The 22808-nt window shown below is 36.5% G+C and overlaps 1 protein-coding gene across 1 annotated transcript; it reads left to right on the forward strand.

Moving 5' to 3' along the window:
- Window positions 1-101: 101 nt before the first annotated feature.
- On the forward strand, window positions 102-21913 carry LOC100491716 (C-C chemokine receptor type 3). Its single transcript, XM_018094868.2, has 3 exons — window positions 102-208; window positions 7229-7269; window positions 19660-21913. The coding sequence occupies exon 3, from the start codon at window positions 19694-19696 to the stop codon at window positions 20708-20710; it is 1017 nt and encodes a 338-aa protein (XP_017950357.1). The 5' UTR covers window positions 102-208; window positions 7229-7269; window positions 19660-19693; the 3' UTR covers window positions 20711-21913.
- The last annotated feature ends 895 nt before the right edge of the window (window positions 21914-22808 follow it).

The following is a 22808-nucleotide window of genomic DNA, read 5'->3' on the forward strand; positions in this document are numbered from 1 at the left end:
AAACTACTGATACTGCATGTTTAAAATAAAGAAAATCAGTTATCTGAAATGCCCTCCCAAAGAAATATATGAGACAATTTTTCCTGCCTTGACAGTGCATTTAAGAAACTGTCTCACAATTTTTACTTCACACTTTAGAAAACATCCCAAGAATACGAACTAGCAAACTGCCATTGGCAAATGTAAGGAAGAGAATGTGGTAATACAGGTAGGATAATTATTTTCCTTTATATTCAGCATATAAGTCATTTCTAATTTATATTTAAAGACATATAAAAAAAAACAACTAAAGTTTATTGAACTTTTCTAAATGAAGACATGAAATCAGATGGCCCTGAATATGGTGCTTATAATAACCACTGTTTGAAATTATGATATATGACATGTGTGATATCTACAATACACAGCATACAGCAATATATTCTTTTTAGAACACTTTTTATTATCATTACATACTGTACATACTGGATGTACCAACCTAATGCAGAAATGATAAAGGACTAAAAGTGCTCCCCTCCACCTCGCACATGCATTACAGTGTTGCACATTAATACAAAAACATTTGCATTATGCAGAAACACTTTTATAGTTTATATAAAAAAGCTGCTATGTAGGCATCGAGGCAGCCATTTAAGCTGGAAAAAAGGAGAAAAGGCACATGTTACAAAGCAGATAACAGATAAGTTCTGTACTATACAATGGTGTTGTATCTGTTATCTGCTATGTAACCTGTGCCTTTTCTCATTTGAATGGCTGCCCTACACAGCAGCTTTGTTTATTAAACTATAGTAATGTATCTAAAGCAAATATACCCGTTGTACCAGTGCAGGGCAACAGCATTATATTATTATTATATATTGTTATTACTTTTATACACTTTCATTTTTATTACTGTTCCTTTAAGCCCTTTGTAGCCTGTGTTTGATTCTCAGAACTTAGTCCTGTCTGTATGTGTGAGTTCCATTGTGCCTGCCAGCTACCTGTTCTGGCCTGCCTTATTCCATTGCCCTGCATCGGTCCTGTTATGTATCCTGCTCTCCCTACAGCCTTTTTATTTCCCAAAGAGTATCCAGCAAGCCTGATTCAGTATCCATTCTGCTTGTAGCTAGCATCAGTACTTAACCTACCTCCTTATTTATTAGCTGCAACCATGCTTTAGTATGGAGGTCTTTTGACCAATCCTGGCCCAACTGTCTTGTCTAACTTTATGTCCACAGATTTTGTGGAAAACCATTTTCTAATATAAAAGGTCCCAAGAGAAGATTATACTTATGGTTGTGTTAGAATGTTGGCTCCACAAGGGAATTTGAAGTTAAAGCACAGATTCAAATTTCTTACATAGTTAGAGTGAGTTATTGAAACATAATGCAAGATTTTAGTCAGCTAACCTACAACCACATCAATTGTATTGTGTGCTGCAGTGTTTCATCATCTTAAAATAATCATTTTGCTTTATTTCAAGTTTATAATGTATTGAGATGATCTTTGAGTTAAAGCAGTGTGCCGCCCTCCTTTGCTCTGCCGACTTGTGTTCCAATTTATACCAACTTATTGCTAGCATCTCTCTTTTTGCTTTTGCTATTTCTGAGCTAAACAGACAAACATGGTCCCTGAAGCCACACCATGCTTGGTTAATTTAAAGGTAGATTATTAGATTACCAGTGCACAGCAGACATTTTTTTTATGCAAGAGAAGCTGCAAATCTAAATATCTACTTTGCAAGTAACCAAACATAGAGAAGCTTCAAATCCCACTTCAATGTCTTTCTTTATATGGGATTGGATACATGCCTAATATACAGCCCCCCCTTTCTTTTCAATTTACTCAGATATTGAGTAACATGATATAGTATGCTAAATTTACTGTCATCTTATGTGACTGATTTAGTAGCCTTTCAGCAACAGCAGTGATGAGATTTCTTCTTCGAAGGGAATTGAAATGGATTCACAGATTAAATACCATCAGCCCCAACGGACTCAATGAATTGGTTTCCTATTCAGCCTTTTATTTATGATTTTTATTGACAACAATTCTACACAAACTGATATGTTTACTAATTCCTCTGCAGTCAATTATGAACCATCTTGTTTCTCCTATTGATTTTTGAATAAGCCCCGCATCAAACCTAAGAGGTGTTTTTTTGAGAAATATTGTTTATTTCATTTTATTTTGTATACTTTATGTCCCTTGTTAGAGCATACATAAGAAAGAGCTACAATAACAAGAAAAGCTTTGTCCTAGTCTGTGGAATAACTATATGTGTTACAATGTTGAAAATACTAAATATAATACACAGTAACATTATTTGATGTATCTTATCTCTAGGTCTTTTGTATCTTCTTAGTGTTCTTCTGTTCTCTCTTGAATCCACCTGAACTGTAGGCAACAAACATTCTCAACATACACGTCCACGTTAACACCATAATATGTAATAACAATGTACCCCCCTATCCTAATGCCCTATAACTGCCGGACCTATTATGTGCCATACCCATGGAGTTGCGGACACTTACTGGTGCTATTGATGATAAATTTATTAGGGCCGTGTTAATAATGTCTGTGATGGATTGTGGCGATCGAAATGCCCCATATAGACAGTTATGATGAATGACAGCCTGTATTGTGGCTATCGATGGGCACCGTATATGCAGCTATGAGTAATGGCAGCTTGTACGGAGCACAGTGCACACTACTATCCATGAAGGAATTAACCCACAGCGGGTCTTACGATCATATGTTGGCTAAGCCACCCAATAGGTGGTAAGATCGTAACTGACACACGGGACCCTGGCACTCCTCATAAAGCTCTCTCCAACATGGAACATAGCGCTATCTCCATACAGATCGCTTTTTGGCCGAACATACCATTTGGGGCGGCTTGCACAGAGCGTTACTGCACGAGTGTTGCTATGGTTACCCGTGCACGATCGACTCCTGCAGCCGACAGACTAACGGTTTAGTCACCAAGCTAAGGGATGGTTCCGGCACTTCGGGTAGATGAATTTGTGCACACCTAGTAAGATCCCCTATTGAGGTCCTGGCCAGCGCCACTTACCTAGCGCTAAATTCACTTAACCCTTCTGCGTGTTGAGAGAGTGGGAGTTGCAGTTCAGCTATAGCAGGTGGTGTCTCTTTCTTACACTCTAAGTTTTATTTCTTTTACTTAAGTTCTGTTTAACTCTTCTTTTTTATATCTTTAGTTATGTTTTATTGTATGTCTCTCTGTATCTTGATATATGTTGCACATTAGGGGTGGGGATTCACTAATCACACTATCTATGACGTCATTAACTGTGTTTTGGCACCAAATTTGGGTTTATGAGTGGGTTTGCTGTGTTCATTGTTCACTTTGAGAAAGGCTGTGGAATCAGCTGAAACGTTAGTATGACATAATAAATTTTTCTTTATTTTACACTAAGACCTGTGAGTGCGGCATCCATCTATCCTTTATATATATATATATATCTCAAACTCAACAGTAGAAAGCACTCACAGCTATAGCATCAATCAAGTCAGTGATTTATTTCAGCATACCATCATGGTATGCTGAAATAAATCACTGACTTGATTGATGCTATAGCTGTGAGTGCTTTCTACTCTTTGATGCATTACTTTTGTCAGCACCCAGCCATTGCCCCGATACTGGTGAGTACCAATTCTTTACAAGACTATATATATATATATATATATATATATATATATATATATAGAAAAAGGCTGAGGCACACACTTATAGGGATAACAACCTGGGTGCAAATCAGATAAACAATGCAAATATGTAAAAAATGCTGATGCACACCAGGAAAATTTTATCAAAAAAAAGATACTTAGTTTATTTAGATCGACGTTTCGTTCCTCACCCGGGACCTTCATCTTGATAAAGGTCCCGGGTGAGGACTGAAACGTCGATCTAAATAAACTAAGTATCTTTTTTTTGATAAAATTTTCCTGGTGTGCATCAGCATTTTTTACATATATATATATATAGTCTGCAGAAAATCGTCACTCACCACTCTATAGACATTGGCCGGGCGCTGACCCAAAATACAAAGCAGAGATGTAGAAATCACTCACGGCAATGGGTATATAAACAGTCCATTTAATCAATCATCGCATCTACGCGTTTCGACCCCCATCGTCATCAGGATAGGGAAAGGAAGTGAAGTGCATACATAAATACAAAAGTGAACCAATCAATGCTCAATTAACAAGCTCAATGCCAGTGTCTGAAAGTATTGTATCAATTTGAGTGAAAAGTAACTATTAAAACACCCACTCTCTTATAACACCATTTATGGGACATTTAGCCACACATCATAAATAAATTCAAAAATTACATCAGTAACACAGATTAACACATGATATTTTAAGGCACAATCATCAATATTATCAACATGGATATTGGGGCTAATAGAGGGTGGAGATAACCTGATAGTGAAAGATAAAAATACTCCAATCATCTCCAATTATGGGAAGGTTAGAGAGAAGTATAGTACTATATATCAGGGTGAAAGTGTCAATGTGAGCCCATACATACGGATCAAATAAGTAAAGTAATGCATGTGTAAATAATTATGTGAGCTAAAAATTTAAAAAATTAAAAACATCAACAATATCAAAACAAGGGTCATTTCATCCAAAATTTAATAGCAACATGATCGGGCATAATAAAAAGCAATAAGAAGCAATTATAGTTGGTAAACTGCACGTTTTGCAACCACCACATTTAAAACATCCCGGTTTACCAGGTCTCAGCCACTTTCCAGACAGTTGCAAAGTCGGTATTAGTCCTAAACACTCTCAGGAATTGCAGGTAAGGAATAGACTAAATCACAGATGGAGGATGAAAGCTATGGATATGTAGTACTGTGTTTCGATCTGTATCTTTGCGGTACAAAGTGGTACCCACTCCCATAGGTGTACGAAAAATCCTAACATCCAAAAAATCAATTGTGTCTTTAGCATAATTCAAAGTAAATTTTACCGGAGTAGGAAGGGCATTGAGACGAACGCTTTGACTCCAATGTTGTCAATCATCAATGTATCTACAGTATAGCAATAAGTTGTCCATATAGTGAGGATAAATGAATTCAGACTCCAATGAGTCCATATATAAATTGGCGTATGAAGGGGCCACATTAGAGCCCATTGCCATGCCAGTCTTCTGTAAACAAAAAGTCTGTTCAAACCTGAAATAATTTACAGGTCAGAACTAAACGCAGCAGGCAACACAGAAACTCAACTGGTGGGGCCTCTTTATGTCCCTAAATGAGTGCTTTTTCGCAAGCAACAATCCCCTCACTTAAAGGTATAATGGTGTATAGATTACATCCATCCACGGTGACAAATATTATGTCCTCTGGAAGGGGACCAACTTGTTTCAAGATATTCAATAAAGATGCTGTATCAGCAACATAAGATCTCATCCGGGCACATTGTGGCTGCAAAAAGCTATCCAAAAATATGGCTACATTTGAAAAAAGAGAGCCTCTGGCTGATATAATAGGATGGCCAGGAGGGGCAGACAAATTTTTATATACCTTTGGAAGAGTGTATATAATTGGACACTTAGGGAATCTGGTAGTAAGAAAATCACAACAATCCTGACTAATCCAGCCGGCTGCCAAGGCCAGTTCCAGTTCCATATCTAATTTTTGCTTAAATTCACCAGTAGGGTCCCCAGGTAACCTATCATACACATTAGTATCAGAAAGCTGTTGCAACAACTCTTGTCTGTAATAAGTTAAATCCAAAAGTACAACCGCTCCACCTTTATCGGCAGGGCGCACTATAAGTTGTTTATCATTACGTAAAGAGTTAATCGCATCCCTTTTTGATTTTGTCAAATTAGAGAAAAATTTTTGATTTTTGATTTCCTCAATAGTCCATTACTATTCTTTACTCTTTGTACAATCTGAGAAAAAGATTGTGAGATAGTAATGAACTATTGAGGAAGTCAAATACATTTTTCCCTAATTAGATAACATCGCTGAGACCTGGTAAACCAGTATGTTTTAAATGTGGTGGTTGCAAAACGTGCGGTTGTTTAATCACAGGCACTACATTTGCTCACCCCCACACTGGGAAAAAGTTTGTGATACGACATAGATTGACTTGTACTTCGGATCATGCCATTTATTGCATAATGTGCCCGTGTGGCCTATACTATATAGGAAAATGTGTTACATCTTTCCGCACACCAATGAACAATCACAGATCAGTGATCCGTGCGGCTTTGGCCACTGGTGAATCTGATATTCCACTTGCGAGGCATTTTACACAACAGAAATATTCGTTGCCTATGCTAAGGGCTATTTTGATTGATCATATTCCCCCTTTATTGCGTGGTGGTGATCGCTCTAAACTACTGCTACAAAGGGAGGCTCAATGTATTTGAAGGTTGGATACCATTGGCCCTCGTGGACTTAATGAAATGCTCTCGCTTTCTTGGTTTTTATGAATTTACCAGGATCACCATTGAAGTTCTATGTAATTTACCAACTATAATTGCTTCTTATTGCTTTTTATTATGCCTGATCATGTTGCTATTGAATTTTGGATGAAATGACTCCCTTGTTTTAATATCGTTGATGTTTTTAATTTTTTAGCTCACATATTTATTTACACATGCATTACTTTACTTATTTGACCCTTATTTATGGGTGCACATTGACTCTTTTAGGGAGGTTATCCCCACCCTCTATTAGCCCCAATATCCATGTTGATAATATTGATGATTGTGCCTTAAAAAAACATGTGTTAATCTGTGTTACTGATGTAATTTATAAATTCTAAATGTATTTATGATGTGTGGCTAGATGTCCCATAAATGGTGTTATGAGAGAGTGGGTGTTTTAATAGTGACTTTTCACTCAAATTGATACAATACTTTCAGACCCTGGCATTGAGCTTGTTAATTGATTGTGAGCACTGATTGGTTCACTTTTGTATTTATGTATGCACTTCACTTCCTTTCCCTATCCTGATGACGATCCTGAGGGGGTCGAAACGCGTAGATGCGATGATTGAACAAACAGACTGTTTATATACTCATTGCTGTGAGTGATTTCTACATCTCTGCTATATACACTGTATATATATATATATATATATATATATATATATATATATATTTATTTAACTGAGGGCCATCCCCCTAAACCCATAGGCCCTCACATGCTCACATATATTGGAGTCCAATTATTAATGGGTTTCGTTTCCATTTCAGATATTAAGCACCAATTGGGAAGTAGAAAAGTACTCTACAAGGTAACTAAATAACTGGATCAGTGTGTGTGTATTGTAGTTACATTTTGCAATTGGATCCTGTGAATGTTTTGTCAGTAGAATTCATTATGTGGGGGGGGGTATCTATGCGCTGGGAATCTAATTATCTCCCTTGAAATAACCAAATATGAAGTAGCTTCAAGTTCCCCTTGTAGCTCAAGAAATAACAAAAACTATTGATTTTATGTTAATTAAATAATAGGAAAAATATGTTTAGCATAAGCTCTATTTAATCAACTCATGTAAAAAAAAGGGGGGTTTCCAGATGCAGGGAAGATTTGGAGCATTCGTCCTTAAATTAATTTTAAGTATGCTATGAATTTATGGTTAAATTTATGATATTATTTATATATATGTAATGAAATGAAATTTGATATGAGGCAAGGCATTTTCTTACTTTTCTACATCCCCTACACCTTTTGAAATGTTCATTAAATACCCCTCTCAGTCGATCAATAGCATTCTTAATTCCATAGGCAGATTTTCAATAAGGCTAGGGGAGTCCACCCCTCCCCAAACCTGCTTGGTACATTAAAAAAAAAACACAAAACAAAAAAAAAAAACTCACTCCATTTCTGCACTGTCCTGGAAATCTTTTGACAGACAGTAAAATTGACCAATCAAAGCACGGATGCAGTCAGGGCTCGGGAGATATTACAAACTGAAGGCAGTGCAGAAATGAAGACTGAAAAGAAGAATCTGCAGCTGTAACTTTACCTGAGAACCAACTCTCAACTTTTGCTGCAGTTTTCATCCCACTCCCACAGGTACTATACAGTTCTAAAGGCTGAATCCCTAGCTGACATTAAATTGTTTTTTGCCTGACCTGACATCTATAATAATATATAATCTATCCCCTACCCTAACAGATGGAGGGTAAGTTAACTCTTTCCCCCTGAAAAGGCTCATTGTATTTTATATATTTGTTGTGTTGTTTTTTGCACTTACTATTTTTTTATTTTTTTTTACATTGTTTTGTTCATTTCTAGTTTGTTACAGTGGGGCCAATGTTGTGTATCCATGCCAGTGTTATAGTGCCAGGGCCTGAATATCTGCCATCAGTACCCACTGCTTCTCACTGCAAATAATGTGCTGGTTTTGTAAATACACACTGCTTCTCACTGTATATAATGTGCTGGTTTTGTAAATATAGACTGCGTCTCACTGTATATAATGTGCTGGTTTTGTAAATACAGACTGCGTCTCACTGTATATAATGTGCCTGGGGTGTCAGTACCCACTGCCTTTCTTACTATAAAACTAATGTGAACACATCTAAAAGGGTGGTTCACTTTTAAGTTAACTTTTAGTATGTTATAAAATGGCCTATTCCTAGCAACTTTGCAATTAGTCTTCCTAATTAATTTTTTGAATAATTTGCCTTTCTCTTCTGCCTCTTTCCAGATTTCAAATGGGGGCCAAAAATTATTGCTCTGTGAGGCTACAGTTTTATCATTCTCATCTTAACTATTCATATTCCCATCTCTTGTTTAAACCACTACCTGGTTGCTAGGGTAAATAAGACCCTAGCAACCAGATAGCTGCTAAATTACCAAATGGAGAGCTGCTGAATAAAAAGCTAAATAACTGAAAAACCATTAAAAATAAAAGTGAATTCAAAGGCGAACTACCCATTTAAGCTAACTGATCACAAACACAAATGTTTGCAATTCCCCTCACAGAAGTGCACGTATGAATACTTTTACATCCTAAGCAATTTAGGGTAAAAAAAAGCACTCCCTCCCCACACTTTTGTACAGAATCCTTGGAAGTCAGTGGGAATGGCAAGAGGTAGTTGGGAGGTTAATTTTCTACACCAGCAGCGAATCCACTAAGTCTCACATTAGCTTTAGGTCAGTCTATGTATGGCCCATCTTTAACCTCCCCAAACCAAATATTCATCCTCCGCCTATGCTTAATGGTGCAACACTTCATTTTGAAATACAGGAGTGGGACCTGTAATCCAGAACACTCAGGACCTGTGGTTTTCTGGATAAGGGGTCTTTCTGTAATCTGGATCTTCATACATTGTCTACTAAAAAATCATTTAACCTTTTAACTGCCAAGCACATACCTCTGTCGGCAGACATAGGTTTCTCTCAGGAGCAATGACAACCCCCTGGACAATGAGCTAGGGGGGCTGTCATGTTGGTCCTGTGATGCGATCATCCCAGGAATGACCTCCAAGCAGCAGAAACCATCACTTTTGTCCTACTCCAGCATAGGTTGGTGGCATTTATTTGCATTATTTGGTAAAATATAGTTTTTTTTTGCCTTTTTCCATTTTGCACACTTATAGACACTATTATACACACTTATACACTTGTCACACAACTTTTAGATGTGTACACACATTTATATACAAACATTCACAAACACTTTTTTCACTTATTCATTTTACCCTGCTGTCTTTTGTTTTTCCCCTAAAAGTTATTTATTTTGGCAGTGTGACTATTGGATCAGGTATTTTGACCACTAATTACGCTGTTGTTTTACTTGTTTTGTTATTTCATTGATTTGCATAATTTTTGTGGTTTTATTGCATTTTATCCCTGCATTATTGTTCCTGCTCTGTCTGTAGCATTGCTTTGCAGTTTGGTAGTTTTGGTTGTAGAAAGATGTCTTTACCTATTTTGAATTAATTAGAATGTGTACTTTTCAAAAATGTATGGTTTTCTGGGTTTTACAGTTAGGGGGGTCTTACAGCACATACCCTGTCAAGGGTAACCAGAGTTGGCAGGTGAGAAAATTCTCAAAATATAGTTTATAGTAACATAGTAAGTTAGGTTGATCACATCCATCAAGTTCAACCATAATGCCTATATATAACCTGCCTAACTACTAGTTGATCCAGAGGAAGGCAAAAAAAACCATCTGAAGCCTCTCTAATTTGCCGCAGAGGGGAAAAAAATCCTTCCTGATTCCAAGATGGCATTTGGACCTGATCCTGGATCAACTTGTACTAAGAGCTATCTCCAATAACCCTGTATTCCCTCACTTGCTAAAAAGCCATCCAACCCCTTCTTGAAGCTAACTAATGTATCAGCCAGGGAGAAAATTCTGTGTTGACTGGTTCAGGGCATCAAACTGTTCAGTAGACCTCTGAGGTTAATATTTGGGGTGATTTGCCTTTGTATGTAAGAAATTATGAGATAAATGCGGTAAATTGCAACATTTTTAGGTGATTTTCATTTGGAGCACATACATATCACAATTGCAACAGCTAAATTTAGGAAAGCTTTCCTGTTTGGTAGTTTTGGGTAGAAAGAAATATTTAGCCATTTTGCATTTGTCTGAATATGGTTTTCAGGGGTCACACTTTTTTGCAGCTTTTATCCCACATAATACTGCCCAAGGGTTTATGAATTAGGTTAATGTAAAGTCATGAAATTAGTGTGCACAAGGTATATTTTGGTTACTCTAAGTGCCATGTCCTTGTGATAAACCTGTTCAGTAGACCTCCGGGGTTCATATTTAGCATGTTTTATATGGCTACCTGCCATATATACCTAATGACCTACAAAAGACAATATGCTGGAAGTTTTGAGGTAATTTTTGTAAATGTAACCAAAATCACCGCATTTAGGGAAACTTTGCGGCTTGGTATTTTGGAGTAGAAATACACATGTACCCATTTTGAATTCAGGGGAATGTGTGCTTTCCAAAAATATATGGCTTTCTAGAATGAACATACTTTTTTTGTAGGTTTATCCCACATAAAATGCTGTCGATGCGTTGATTTTGCAGGAGCTGAAATGACAGGAGTATGTTCACCCCTAAATGCCACATACTTTGGTAAACCTACACATATTGGGTATGAAACTGTTTAGTGGACCCCTGGCTTTCATATTTAGCATGTTTTATTTTGGTACATAAGGGTGTGTGGGAGATAAGATGGTGCAAAATGGAAGCTCTGTCTTCAAAATTGAAAACTTTAGGATAGTATGACGGTTTGGTACTTTGGAGTAGAAAGACATGTAAATCCATTTTGCATTTGGGGGTAAGTGTACTTTCTAGGGTGAGCATAATTTTTGTAGCTTTATTCCACTGAGCATAAAACTGTTGAGTGGACATTCATATTTAGGAAGCTTCATCTTTGTACCTAATGATATTTAGGAGATAAGATGCTGCAGAGTAGAAAGATGCTGCAGAGTAGAAATACATGCGTACCCATTTTGGATTTGGGGGAATGTGTACTTTCTGAAAGTACGGTATATGGCTTTCTGGGGTGAGTGTACTTTTTATGTAGTTTTGTCCTGCATAAAATGATGTAAATGTTTTGATTTTGCAGGAGCTGTAATGACAGAAATGATAGATCATATGGAGTGTGTCCTCTTTGGGCCCCTAAATATCACATAGTTAGGTAAACCTATACACATTGGGTGTCAAACTGTTCAGTGGGCCCCTGGGGTATATATTTAGTATGTTTTATCTTGGTAGCTAATATCTTGGTACTTTGAAGTAGAAAGATATGTGTACCCATTTTAGATTTGGGGGAATGTGTACTTTCTGAAATTATATGGCTTTCTGGGAGCATACGTTTTTGTAGCTTCATCCCACATAAAATGATGTAAATGATTTTGCAGGAGCTGAAATGACAGAAATTGTTGATTATATGGGGGTATATTCACATTGGGGCCCTACATGCCACATACAAGTTTAATATGGTTTAATAGGAGATAGGTTGCTATAGACTGAAAGGAAAGCTTTGAAGCAATATTTCAAAACATTTTAAACATCCAAAAGCTGTCTGGCAATAAAAGTACTGCAAATTACCGGTGAAAGGGATAAACATTAAATAATCCCAACTGGATTATTTTATTATACCTCCAAAAAGGATGAATTATATCTTAGTTGGGGTCAAGTACTGTTGAATTATTACAGAGAAAAAGGAAATTATTTTTAAAAAATTAGAAATATTTTATTAAAATGGAATCTATGAGAGATGGCCTTCCCATTCTCAATTTTCAGACTATTACCTGCACACTGGGAAAAGGCTACTTGCCTGATATGTTTTTATAGGGTTACTCAAGGGAGCAGGGTTTTAATAAATAAAAACATTTTTACATGTTTTTATAAACCATACTATTGGCGCTGGTCACTTGTTTTTTTTTGTTTGCTGTTTTAGCATCTGGTGGTCTTGTGCCTTAGAAGGGCTGAGCAGCCTGAGATAATTTTATTTTGTTAAAAACGCATCATTGGTTGGATTTGAATATAGAGACAGCGCTGGAAATAGTACACATGCGTCAATTGGTATTTTGTATTTTATGATGAGGCCTGGCCAAAGTTTTTATCCAGCACTGCTGTCATGCTTAATGCTTATCTAGTAAGTGTTTTACCAAGATCTGTTTCCTATGAAATTATACAGATTTTAAAATACCACATTCCTCAACAATGCATTATTCCGAATATGCCCATTAACAAGCTTTCAAATATCTTCACAACTCTGGATGGATGTAGGTCTATAAGGTATTATCATGCTGAGATCATATACCATTTTTGAATTTTGCAGTTAGATTAACATGTTAAAAATATATGTAATCTGCTACCTGAGGACAATATGTGTATAGCTCCAGCTTGTGCACATGTAGCACTTTGAGCTCAGAATTGGGCAATAAGAAGGAAAATACATGTGGCAGAGGTGTGAAGAAGTTGCAGTTGTTGCTAAAGTTCATTTCTGATAAAAAAACAGCTCCCACTTGAAGATAATTGGGTAATGCAGATCTGTCATGCTGAGTTCACTCACAATAGTGCAGCTGGACCACCAAAACCACAATACCTGACAGTCTTCATTACATGATTTTAAATTTCCTGCTCTGTTGTCAACACCATAGCAATTATGCAAAACGCTAATCTCATGTTCATTAATGTGCTATGTCAAAAGAAAAATCAACCACGGTTTTAAAGAGAACATACAGGTACATATATGTAAATATATCATATATCTCAGTGTCACATCTTTAAAATAATATAATATTTAAACATTTGAATTGCCGGGATTTTTCCAGTGCTATCAAATGCTGCAATGCCATTAGTCAAAGAGGTAGGTGGACATGTACCTGGCATTTGCTGACCAATAAGGTTTGCAGGCAAATAGAATGCATAACCAAGCCCAGTACCCTTTAAAACCCCTTCATATATTGTTTTTCAGCTGCAGCGGGTTTTTCAATGCAATGGAGTGGTGCAGACATCAGGCATGTTATTTTGGAGTAAACAGAGACCAATTAAAGCTCATCACCTTTAAAAAAAAACCACAACTGTTTACACTGCTGAGAAATTATCCAATGCTATGTAATTCCACAATACTAATAGGTAGGTTGGCATATACCCAGCATATGCTATTTGGCAATAGGCAACATAACCAAACTAAGCACCCTTAAAAAACCCAATATATATGATTTCTACTTTGCATCAGAGCTCTGCTGAAAAGTTATCTGATACTATGGAATGGCACAATCTCATTGGTCAGTTGGCAAAAATGTGATTTAGGAGTAGTTGGATGTCATATTAAAGCTCGTTACCCTTGAACATCCCTAGGAGCATGTTTCATCTTTTGCCAAAATGCCATGCTAGTACTATGGAATGGCTCTCTGTCCCCCACCGCGAAAGCCTCCTCAGGGGGCATTAGAACTAGAAACACCCTTGATCTGTAGCATTTACTCTGATAAAGGGATTTGTTGCCAGCCCATGTGCCATGGGGAGAATTCTACTTTTAGCCATTGCCAAATATTTTCTTGCAACAGGCGCAAAATTTTGCCATGGAAAATGTGCGGTTGCATCAAAAAATGTTGCAGCAAAAATAATGCAGGCTGTCAAACATTGTTGCGGTCATGTCAAAAATTGTCGCACATGTCGAAAAAGTCTGCGCTTCAAAAAAGTCGCAAAACGGGACATTCGTTCATCACTAGCCACTACATGCATTTTTCTAAAAGGGACAGTATCATTAAAATGTAACATATTATTGCATTACAATATTGTGTAATATTTCACAAAGCAGAGTTTAATTAGAAAAAAACCTACAGACCCCCTGTGTGGTTAAACATCTTGCTACATTTCCTATCACTGGTGACTAACTTTTTCTCAGAAAACCACAATCCTTTTTTGCTTAATAGCCGAAATTCTACATATCACTATAGCAGTGTATTATGTTAGAAGAAGCAGTAAAGATTTAAAATTGAATTTATTTCACTGTAACACCACCTGTAAGTGTAACAGTTTAGGGTGTTTCAACAGTTTAATGTTGCATTCTGACACAGAAACAAAATGTTGATTTTACAATAAATATGCATATAAAAAGCCACACAGGTGCAATAGTCTGTGTGTGTATGGAACCTAGCAATTTTTTTCAGTTTGTGCAGGTCCTTAAAACCTAATGATCTCACCAACCCTTAGGCAGGCCTGAACTAAGTGGGAGAAGCAGCCTACCTACCCTTTCTTTATTGGAAAATGAAATGTCTTTGTCTTCCATTTCCTGCTGAGTACCTCTCTAACTCCTTGGGGGAGCACAGGACTACCCATTTTGACTTCTGGGTTACTTCTCTTCAGCTAAACTCGTTGATATACAGTGTTGCAGACATGTTTTTTACAAATAAAATTGTGCAGCAATTTAAAAAACTAAACAAGAACAATATTACCTCTGCAATTGTAGGACTGGGCTGCATATCCTGATACTGATTTCTTATAGTTAGTGCTCATAACTCCTAGAATTAGTGTATGCCTTGATACTTACTTACTGTAGTTCACTTAGTTACCAAACTGTATTTCATTATTCTGAATAGACTAAAATCTATAAAAAATAACCTCTTATTCTTTGCATTGGATTATGGTCTAGAGCATATAGTCCCAGTTATAACACATAACTATATTACAGTTTGTTCCCAGTAGCATTTGGGACAAATAAAAGATAGGTAATTCATTTAAGCACAAATTGTTAACAAAGATAGAAATTTGTTGTACATTAGGTCTTTTGGGTCAGCATCAATCCAACTGTGGTGCTCTCTCTTTTAGACAAGCCACTGTGCTTTTTTGAGCCCCCCCCTCCTATTAGCAGGACCTGCGTTGTGTAAATGTAGATACATTTTGCTTCCCTACATGTCATTTTTGCATGGTTTTGTTTGTGATTTGTTTCTTGTGATTACAGAGATTTTTTAAATAATTATTATGAATCTATGGAAATAAAGGAAGCATTGCCAAAGTGCTTCCCTTTTGACATAGTTTTTCAAACCTGCACAACTGATATCTGGCAGATTTTCGGCCAGATATCATTCGGACAGACCAGTTAGTTGACCCCATACACTGCCATATAAGCTGCTGACTTGGTGTGAAGGGGCCAAATTGACAGCTTAAGTCTGCCCTTGTATGGATACTTAAGTCTGTAGAAGAAGCAGAAGTTATCTTAACCTTTATGCTAACCAACCAGTGCAAACTAGGCAGTGAGGCTTTGCAATGTAGAGACCAGACTAAGCAATGATGCATGTTGCAAATACACCACAAAAGCCTCAACATATCTGACAGTTTCATTGTTGATTTGTTTTTTACATTGCGTAACCAAACTAATGTTGTGTTCAAGGCTGAGTGTGTACAGTCTATATATGTTTTTCTATATTATTGTTATTATGCCTACATTTGTGTGTGCTTGTGTCACACTGTTCCTAAAGCAGCAATGCCAAAGTGTATTATGCAGTTCTTTGTATTCCTAATAAGTTTCATACATATATGTTAGCTTTCACAAAGTCCCCAAGTACCAAAGAGTATCATACAGTCCCTAAGGCACCCAGAGATTTGCAGGCAGTGCTCAGAACACCGAACACAGTCCTGCTCTGGCAAATTTCAAGTCTATTAGAAAAAAATAGGACTCCTTTATGTGTGCAAAGTGCAATTTGAGTGCAAGCTGCATTTTTTTCCTACACTACATTGCTGCGTTATTTTGTAGAACTTTGGGGGACACAAACGTGTAATTCTCTTGAAGCAATGTGCGCTGCACCTACTGCGATTGTTGCAAATATTTTTGAAGCCTGTCTGGAGTCATCTACAGTGTTCGGCATGAAAATGACAATTCTTTAGGTGCCTTTTGATGATTAGTCAAGAGATAATAGTAGCTCCAGCACTCCAGTGCAACAGCACTGAAATTAGAATGGAAGACAGGATGACAGAGCAGCACCCAAACAGAGGCGGGCCAAGCCAGCCAGGTGCCCTAGGCTACCCTGCTGGCACTTCGCCCCCACTACTGCTTCCCCCTGCGTAAACCGTCCAGACGGTGTGCAGATGGGGCACCGAAGGAAATCAGTGGTGGGGGCAAAAGATCCCGTACTAGGGGTTGGCAACAGAGGTACCTGCCTAGCGCCCCTTCACTGTTGTGCCCTAGGCAGGTGCCTCTTCTGCCTACCCCTAGTTCTGGCCCTGCACCCAACTATGTAAGTACAAAGTACAACAAGTGTATTTTGACACAAGTATCTTTAATGAAAGTGCAACTCACTGTAGGGGGAAACAAAAGTTGCGTACTGCATGTAAAAGAGCCTTATTAGTTTAATAGCATCCCAGTATTAGTTAACAATTCTGGTCATGCTGTTTATAAGGAACATACATTTATTATTGTATTGGCTTTAAAAAATGTGAACATTTTTGAATATATTGCAGTTCAGTTTAGTTTATTTTTTTACATATGTTTCAAAAAAGTAAAAAGATGATTTTTTGAAATAGAAGTGATAAAATAAACACAGTACTTCATTATGAACTCTGGAAAAACATATAAGTAAAAAAACATGTAATGTAGAAGCCCTCTTGTTGTATCCCGATGTTATGTTTTCCAGAAACTATAGTGATTATTCGAAGCCCAGTGCACTTAAGCAGCATTTGTTTCCTTCCACCTTTTAAGTTGATTTTTAGCACATCCTGGGAAAACATAAAAGTGGGGTTCTACTGTATGTACAAATGTAAGAAGATTTAAAAAGAAGATTTAAATAGAGCTTGCCGTCTCTTTGTCCCAGCTGCTGTTTATTCGCAAAGCAATCTGCTTACCATAGGCAAAGTTTTTTAAATTTTTTACATTTTTACATATACAGTAGTTTATATATTGTATTGTAAGGGTTTAAAGACAAAACCACATTGTACTTTATAATCATCTCTTCTATATTTAAAGTGCCTCATTCCTTACAGTTTATAAAAACTAAATTAGTGAAATTCTGAGAATGTTCTCGTTGGCAAAGTTTACCAAAACAATGTGAGAGCTTTGATTGTGAGAGTTTTATTTATGAAACTGAAAATACATCAATGTTTTTAAATATGGGCATTTTGCCAGCAAATAAGGAAAACCCTGCCAGCCACAAAAGCACAAATGAAGCAAGAATCATTAATTTCCAAAACAGATACTTTTAAAGGGATTTTTTTCTTTTAGAATGCAAAATGATGTTTAGTTTGTGACACTGCACTTTTGGTTTATAAATAAGGGCAGCATGTCAAGTGTAATGTGTGTATCACTGCAGGATTATTTGTACAATGCAAGTGGTTAGGAAACATTTGTGGCTTTCTTAGTTTTGATGGAAGAAGATCATTGTAGATCTCTATTCTTGAAACATTTTTTGCCTGCAAATTAAATCTGAATGTTTGTTATTTCTGTGGTTAGAGGCCTTTAGAGGAGAAGGAAAGGCTAAATTACTGCAGGTGGCAAGGAATTAGTCGATGTGGTGATTAGTCATGCTACTGGGTTTTTAAAAATTGTTCAGGCTAATCACCCTGAGTGTCTTCACCCTAAAGAGCTGTATTTCTCCCATTATCAGTGCTGGAATTGGCTGCTGTTATCAGGCATTATACTGCCTACCTGTCACATTTCAGTCTCAAAGCACTAGGATCTATTATTCAGAATGCTTGGGACCTTGAGTTTTCCAGTAAGGGATCTTTCTGGAATTTGGATTACTATACCTTAAGTCTGTTAATAAGAATATTTACACATAAAACAAACCAAGTAAAGTAGTTTTGCCACCAATATGGATTAATGCATCTTAGCTATAATCAAGTACAGGGTACTGATTTATAATTACAGAGAAAAATACATCATTGAAAAAAATTTGAATTGTATGCTTAAAATTGTCCCTATTGAAGATGGCCTTCCTATAATTTAGCAATTTCTGGCTAATGGGTTTCAGGATAAGGGATCCCATATCTGTATCAAACTCCCATCATTACAGTATCATGTGTGCTTTCTGACTTGTCATGATAGTAGTAAATATAAACTACCTCTACTATGAATAAAAGAATTAATAAGCAATAGAACAACAGGGTAGAGAGGACTAAAATAGAATTTTCACAATTAGAAAATGAATTCACATTGATGAGGTATAGATTAACCTAAATAACAAGCCGGCTTCTTCACAACGAAACCAGGCTCTTTCAAAGTCCTGTCTAGTGATGAGCAAATTTTTTCACCAGGCATGGATTCGAGCACTGGCGAATTGTTTTGTGAAACTTCTGGGAAATTTCACTGTGCGTAATAAAAATTTTGTTGCGCCTCAAATTGGGCGCGGTGGCAGCAAAATAGGGCGTGGCACAAAAAAAGCCATGGTCGCATCAAATTGGGCACGTGTAAAAAAAACTGCGGGCAAAAAAAAAAACCTTTGACAAATGTGTTTGCCAAATTTTTCACCATTTCGCAAATCTTCTTGCCGCTTCGCGAATTTTATGGCAAAGCAGGACAGATTTGCTCATCACTAGTCCTGTCACTTCTGTGCTTTTTGTGAACTTTATATTCTTTTAGGGAGAAGACACATGGAGCTACTTAGTAGCAGCTACTTGTCACAACTACTAAATTCACGAAAATTCCAGAAAATACCCTGCCATAGACAATACTGATAATTGCCTCTGCTAAAACACGTGTAGAGACAATTATCAGTAAATGATCAACATTGTCTGTTTTAGTAGCCACAACAAGTAGCTGCTACTAGCTCTGTGTGTCTTCACCCTTCAAGAAGAAGCACATTGATTCATAGAACGCTGTACTAAAATTAATTTAATATACAAATGGAATATAATTGTATGTGTTATTGAGTTCTATTGAAATTAGTATTTTATTTCTTCATCTTACATGTTTACAGCTAACATTTTAAAGGAGCAGGAAAGGTAAAAATCACTGGGAGGTGCCAAATGTTACCTTACCTAGTGCCCCTGTTCGGAGAAAACCGCACCAGCCCGGGGTAGCTGCAGAGAGTGTTTCCTCTTCCTTCTTTCTTCTGTTGCCTGGGGCCTGCACATGTGCAGTAGAGTATAAATGCGACTTTTTGGCACCCCCCAGTGACTTAGCCTTTCCTTCTCCTTCAAGGTGATCAAGGTATCTACTCTCTTTTATGTGATTAATTGTTTGTTATTTATTTTGTTTTTCAGTTTTTTCCCTAAAGCTTTTGGCTTAATCAGAGTGATGTGGACCACAGAAGGCTATGATTATGACACACTAGACTATACTGATGGATCACTAATTAGCTTATGTGAAAAGGAGGATTTGCAATCATTTTTATCCTTTTATCCAATAGTTTTCTACATATTGTTTGTACTGAGTATAACTGGAAACATGATGATCCTGATAATTCTTCTGAAGTGGGAAAAGTTCAACACAGTCACTAATATCTTTATCCTAAATCTAGTTATCTCAGATGTATTATTCTCAGTTACCCTTCCATTCACAGCTTTCTACATTTCTTCCTCTTGGATCTTTGGAAACGTGATGTGTAAACTGACAACTGCCTTTTACTTTTCTGGTTTTCAGAGTTTTGTCATCTTTCTCACGCTGATGACAATTGATCAGTACTTAATGATTGTTCACTCTTGGTCTTCTACTTCCAGATCGAGAATCCAATATGCAGTCAACATAAGTGTAATTGCTTGGTGTCTGAGCATATTGTTTAGCCTCCCAGAGGTCATCCTTTCATCCACAAAAGTAATGAATACTGGTGAAACTGTATGTGAAATGTTAACTTTTCAAAATGAACAAAACAAATGGTGGCTAGTAATAGGGCATTATAAGCATTTTTCTCTGTTTTTTATTATCCCTATCATTATTATAGTTATTTGTTATATAGGAATTGCTTTAAAACTCACTACATGCAATATCCGAAGGAAAGCTAAAGTTCTGAAACTCATATTTGTCATTGCTTTTCTTTTCTTTCTTTGTTGGATCCCCTATAATATTACTATGATCCTTATGTTTCAAGAAACCATTGAATCATTTAACAATTGTAAAAGTGTTCTACACTATGTATTTTACATCTCCCAAACACTATTGTATATTCACTGCTGCACAAATCCTCTCCTTTATACATTCTTAGGAACCAAATTCAAAAGGTACTTTCGTTGTTCATTTTCAAGACTTTGTTTACCAAGAGTATTGTCAATGGAGCATGATATAAGTCTCAGAACAAGCATGTTAAATGCAGTTTAAAAACTTTGAATACATTTTCTTCTACACTACAAGTCTTATATTCTCAATCCCTTACAAGGGGCTTGAAGTCAAGTTAGCTTTTTTCATTTAAAATGACGGATGCTTTTAAAGTTCTTTGCACTAGGATTTGATTTACTGTATTAGAGACTAGAGGAGTTTTCAAGATTTTACAGATATAGACAGTTCTATATATTCCAATTTTAGAAGCATTCACCCTATAAAATATTATCCAACAATAATGCATATCCTCCCAGTAACCAATATAAAACAGATTGCTATTGGTTTCTTCAAGAAGGTCTATGACTACAAAACACTGCTTAGCAGGGATGCAGCCATTCTGCATGTTATAAATATGTAGGTAACCCTCTGTCCCTTATGTAGCACGCTTCAGTGTCTTCTTGGGTTTCATCTGTTGATACAAATGTTTGCCTTTTTTTTAACACCAATGGCTTTTTTCAGTCAATAGAGAAGCACTTTGAAAAAGGAGGCCGACGTGCAGCAATACAAGAAAGGCTAAAAGCAGTGTACAAAGTGCAAAAAATGGCCCACTGCAATACACAGCTTTATGTAAAGCATATGACTCCTAGTATAAAGTACATTTTACACTCAATGAAGTTTTAAAAAAACAGACCTTATGTTGAAAAAAGGAAATATATAACTATGGAATGATCAGTCAAGGCAGCAACTGTCTGCTTTTGAAAATGTAAAATAAGAACATTCCACAAGATGGAAAAATGAATGTACAACTAGAGCCTTCTGTAAACAGCAGGGGGTACCTACTTCCTTGGAAGAGTTTAACATTTTTGTTAATGTTCAATTAATGTATTGTAAATAGTAGCTGGATGTTCACCAGCTTCAGGGCCTAAAGTTTGATATGTACAATTTTTACTTTACCTTTCATCTTCAAACTCAGGAAACCTCAAATTATAGAGCCAATAACACAAGAAAATGAAATTTCCTGACACGCATTTCATATAAATAGTGTTGTTTAAAATGATGGCTTATACTGTAACACCAGTACTTGAAATACTGTAAATGCTGGTTAGGTGATATGTTGGCACTGAGGTGTTATATTAGGATTGCTTCACTGGTTTGTCCCATTCCTTCTCAAATTAATTTTTAATGAATCATTGTTTACAGATCTTTTAAAGAGCATTTATTGTATAAATTTTTAAATAAAATAATACATTAATATACTTTCAAATACTATATTTGGTTTGAGATTTTGATTTGTCCAAACAGTAAAAAGTGTATTACAAAGAAAAGCCAGAATTTTGCTGGATTTGGAAGTGATTGCTGGCACCCTGTCTTTTTCTCTTTTTACAGCGACCTGAGTAAGGAGGAAATGGAGGAGGCAGATTTTTAAACATAAAAGTTCCACCTGAATAATATGCACTGGCGAAAATAGATTTTCATGTGAAGCTCCAAATTATTAAAAGATCCCTTAACTGGCAAGCTTTAGTGACTGGCAATTATGGTTGTTATATCATACCTCTATCTATTGGAAGATTTAATATGTAATAATTGTTTCTAGGGATTTTTGCATTAGTACAGGTATTACCCCACTAATGGGTGAGGACCCAAAAATGAGCCCTATTCTTATTAGGTTGGGTCTTCCTGACCCTGTGAATAATATAAAGTTATTTCTTCAGCAAAACAGAGTACATAAAGTAAGGTGCACAAGTGACTTTCTTTAAGTCTGTAATTTTGTTTCTGAATAGTGGAGACCAATGCAACACTTAATTCTCTACAAGGGACCCTGTGAAAGACAGAGAAATACACTTTCCTGGTTACTACATTTTGGAACTGTTGTTAAAGAGCTGACAACAACTCTGTATATCTGTAACCTTGGTTTGGAACTGTTGTTAAATAACTGATACAACAATTCTATATACCTGCAACCTTGTTATTACATAAGGGCAACTTGACCAAATATTGGACATAAATTTGGGTAATGCTCCTAAAAGCACAGCATTAAGCGTATAAGTACCATACATACTTTTAATAATGTAAATACTAATCCTGCATTTTTTTTAAATGTATTTAATCTGCCACTTAGGTGGCTGAATAGCCAATCACCCTTTTAGTATAAGACATA

This window comes from Xenopus tropicalis, chromosome 6, assembly GCF_000004195.4.
Source record: "Xenopus tropicalis strain Nigerian chromosome 6, UCB_Xtro_10.0, whole genome shotgun sequence".
NCBI lineage: Eukaryota > Metazoa > Chordata > Amphibia > Anura > Pipidae > Xenopus > Xenopus tropicalis.